General features: G+C 38.4%; 1 protein-coding gene across 2 annotated transcripts in view; it reads right to left on the minus strand.

Moving 5' to 3' along the window:
- Positions 1-203: 203 nt before the first annotated feature.
- Positions 204-3,875, minus strand: part of LOC107693364 (FACT complex subunit SPT16-like) — a 14,155-nt gene continuing 10,483 nt past the window's right edge. Inside the window, exons 12-17 of one of the 2 annotated variants that reach the window (XM_016492726.1) lie at positions 3,005-3,174; positions 2,796-2,925; positions 1,385-1,514; positions 958-1,032; positions 482-614; positions 204-443 (exon numbers count right to left, since the gene is read on the minus strand). In XM_016492726.1, the coding sequence (XP_016348212.1) occupies positions 508-614; positions 958-1,032; positions 1,385-1,514; positions 2,796-2,925; positions 3,005-3,174 (612 nt within the window). In that variant the 3' untranslated portion in view covers positions 204-443; positions 482-507. Of the gene's footprint in view, positions 615-957; positions 1,033-1,384; positions 1,515-2,795; positions 2,926-3,004; positions 3,175-3,875 lie in introns of both variants that reach the window. The other variant, XM_016492718.1, reaches the window with a different exon arrangement.

Genomic DNA, 3,875 nt, shown 5'->3' on the forward strand with positions numbered 1-3,875 from the left:
AGAAAAACAATTTTTGATTGAACAATACAAGACTACCAATCCAGAATGAGCAAAAAATACTAATTGGAAAAAAAGTGTATGTTTACAATGTGTGTGTGTGTGTGTGTGTTTGTCCCCTCGCATTAGAAAAAAACAAAAGCACAAAGTGAATCATTATGTGCTAACGTAAAAGCACATCGCAGTGAAACGCCGCATGTCTATTCATAAACGAACAGGAGCGGCGGGCGTGAGAGAGATGAGCCAAAGAGCGTCATGTAACGCTCATAAAACACCAACACTACATCACAGCTACTGCTCCAGAAACACGCTCACACACACACACACACCTGAGAGACGAGTGAGAGTCCGTCCATCCGCTGATATGAAAACCACTATTCTACAGCACACATCAGCGCTGGCCGACACCATTTACACCAAACACAGTGTGTGTGTGTGTGTGTGTGGGGCAGTCAAAGAGGACTGTGGGAGACTGATTTGGCAGTGTGTGTGTAAGTGTAAGTGTGTTATCTAACGTCGTCTCTTCTTCTTGCTGCTGGGGGGCGGAGCCGATGAACGGCCTTTCCTCTTCCTGTTTAAGGTCTCCTCTGTATCCTCATACTGACTCTCGCGATCAGCTGACGGAAGGAAATAAAAGGCCGTTACAAACAGACCAATCACTGCATTGTGTAGTAGATGTAAAAACAAAAACATTCAAAATACACACTGAAGTTGTATTGTAATACACTTTATTTGTGTGTAAATTTCAATTACAGTACAGATCTTTAAATGCGGTTTTCTCAAAATGAGTTTTATCATCTCCACTTCAGCAGAACTTACAGACACCAAACTTAGCGGCTTTATTCATATCTATATTCTGAATGTTTTTACTGAGGGGTTTGTTCATATATAATTTGACTCTTTTTATTACACTGTATATTGGTGTCTGTAGATTTCAGTTACAATCTGAATGTCTCTCACCTTTCCTGGCTTCCTCCTCCAGTTCGTCCCAGTCTTTGCCGCTCTCCTCCTCGCTGCCCAGAGACGCGCTGTAATCTGTGATCAATAATCAGACATCAACAACCCTCTACAGATGCTTTAGCCAAATTCTCTCTCTCTCACACACACACACACACACACACAGCTAAACTAAAACTCAATCAAAGTGGCTGATGTTCAACAAAGGAAGCAAACCAACAATTATCATGTCACAAAATACACAGTGTATTTAACGATAAATACACTTTGATATAACGATAGACACTTTCAATAACGATAACTGAATCTAAATACAACTCAATCATCTAAAAAAAAAATAAAAAAAACTTCAAAGCTTAACTTAATTTTATTTAAAAATTCAAACATAATCAGCATCTATACGAGTAATGTATCGGAACAGCAACGTTACTCGAGTCCTCTGTCTCCGATGAGTAATCTTCATCGCTGTCCTCCTCTTCCTCCACCTCTTCATCATCAGCCGAGGGGTTAAACGTCTCGTCCGCCATCTCGGACCCGGAATCGTCCTCCGCGCCGCTTCCCTGAGACACAGAAGCACTACGACGTTAGCGTCCAAATAATTCGGTGCTCAGGTGAATATTTAATAATTGCAGATTAAACGAGCATTAAGCTTTCAGATGCTAGGTCTCCAGGGTTATTATAGCTAACTAAAACCAAACAACAACCACAACATCATGTCTGTTAGTTTAAATGAAAGTTAATTTTTACTTCAAATGAACTAAATATATTTATCTAAAAATCAAATAACACTTTAAGAAATAATCATCTTTAAATAAGCTAAATACAGTTCATTATTACTACTACTACTACTGTCATCATCGTTATTAAGATTATTAGTAGTTGTAGTAGTAATTTTCAAACAAGTAAAATACATTTAATTTAAATATTTAAATAATAATTGCAGATTAATAAATAGTAAATTACAGACAAAACATCAACCAGGGTTATTGTAGTTAACAAAAACAAATAAAAAAAAGTTCCTTGAAATAAAACAAATGACTTATTGTAAACATCTTAAACTTATTATAAAAACGTATTTCAGCTAATTGCCAAGTTTAGTTTAACTATATACTAAAATAATTCAAAACTAAAAAAAAAAAAAAAAAAAAAGAAACAAGCGGATCGAGACCACTAAAAAGATGGGTCTCGGTCCGTTTCCAAACGAACTCTGGTGTGGTCGAATGATATATGAACGCATCACGGACCAAATACTTCTAAACGAACCAAAAACGGGAAGTTATGACAAGATGCGACGCTATGCGACATGATTTGACGACGCGGTGTAACCAAAACAAAATGAGCAGAGGGCAAATGATGCAAATCCTTTTATGAGTTCCTTGTGAGTTTGCAGGTGGTGAAAATAAAATTATATGTACACGCAAGAATGAGCGCGCTTAGTCCAGCAGACGGCATTAGTTGTGTTCGACTTAAAGCGGCGCTGAGCAGACCGATCAGTTAATGGGTGCTTTGATATTAGGGATGCACCGAAATGAAAATTCTTGGCCGAAGCCGAACAAAATGAAACATTGGGCCGAAGGTCGAATACGGTTTTTCGAGTTTGGGGTGTTCGGTGAGTTCAGTCACGATATATACGTCATTCAAGCCGACCAATAAGTTTGTGAATGTATAATTATGCCTTTAGGTTCGCTGTCAAAAATGCCAATGTGAATGCTAAGCGGACCATGACCAAATGTATCATTTTCCTTTTTGGTCCGGACCAAATGAACCGAACTACAAGTATGAGCACACCCTAAAACACCACAAGACACCCAGGTCAGGCTGATCACGGCAAGACGTCATACCTCACTCTCCGGATCGAGGAAGGACCAGCCGCCCTGCTCGAAAAAGCCCTCGGGATCATCCACAATGGTCTTCATGATCTTGGTCCAGTTCAGAGACTGTACGCCCTCCGTGTACTTGATATCGCACGAGCTGCACACAGACACACAACACGTTCACTCACACTGCAAACATCTCAGACGAGAGCGGCACGGCCGGCACGCCAGCTTACTTGAGCCACTCTTTGATGGGGTCCAGAGAGTTGACGGGCACGGCGTTGATCATCGTGACTTTCTTGTTGTAGTCTTTATAAACAATGACCACATCGAAGTTCTTCAGGTGAAACTGGACTCTCTCGAAATGAACCAACTCCACCTCGTCGAGCGTCACCACGAACGGGGGCTTTGAGAGGGAGAGATGGGTCATTAGGACTATGGAATGAAAATCGAAAATCAATTCCAATTCCAGAATTGGATACTTAAGGTCAGGAATCAGATGTGTTGTAAAATGTACATTTAAATTCCGCCTATCAATTCCTGTGTGCACATCTTTTTTTTAGTGGTGAAAAGGGGCTGTTAAAAATATATATATAGCCATGTCAGCATCAAAGGCTATTTTCATAGCAAAAACAATAAAAAAAAAAATAGAAGTATAACAAATACAATACAAACCAGCAAACAAACAAACAAACAAGTTATAATCACACAAGATAGTTTACATTAACGTGATAAAAATTCAAAAACTTTTCACTAAATAACTCTTTAAGTGAGTTCACTTCATAAAAGAGTTTTCTCTGTACATTAAAAGCTGTGTTGTAAAATGTACATTTAAATTCCGCCTATCAATTCCTGTGTGCACATCTTTTTTTTAGTGGTGAAAAGGGGCTGTTAAAAATGTAGGCCTATTTTGTCTTTGAATCATTCATTCAAGTGATTCATTCAAAAACACTGATTCAACCAATAATGAAACGTAAATATTGAGGGAGTCATTGAATCATTCCATTCATACATTCCATGAGATTGTTTAGTTGTCTAATATTTTTTTTTCTTCAGAATTGTGAGAACTACAACCTCCAATTATAAAAAAAAAAAAAAAAAATCCAG

This window comes from Sinocyclocheilus anshuiensis, unplaced genomic scaffold, assembly GCF_001515605.1.
Source record: "Sinocyclocheilus anshuiensis isolate Anshui unplaced genomic scaffold, SAMN03320099.WGS_v1.1 scaffold1050, whole genome shotgun sequence".
Classification (NCBI taxonomy): Eukaryota; Metazoa; Chordata; class Actinopteri; order Cypriniformes; family Cyprinidae; genus Sinocyclocheilus; species Sinocyclocheilus anshuiensis.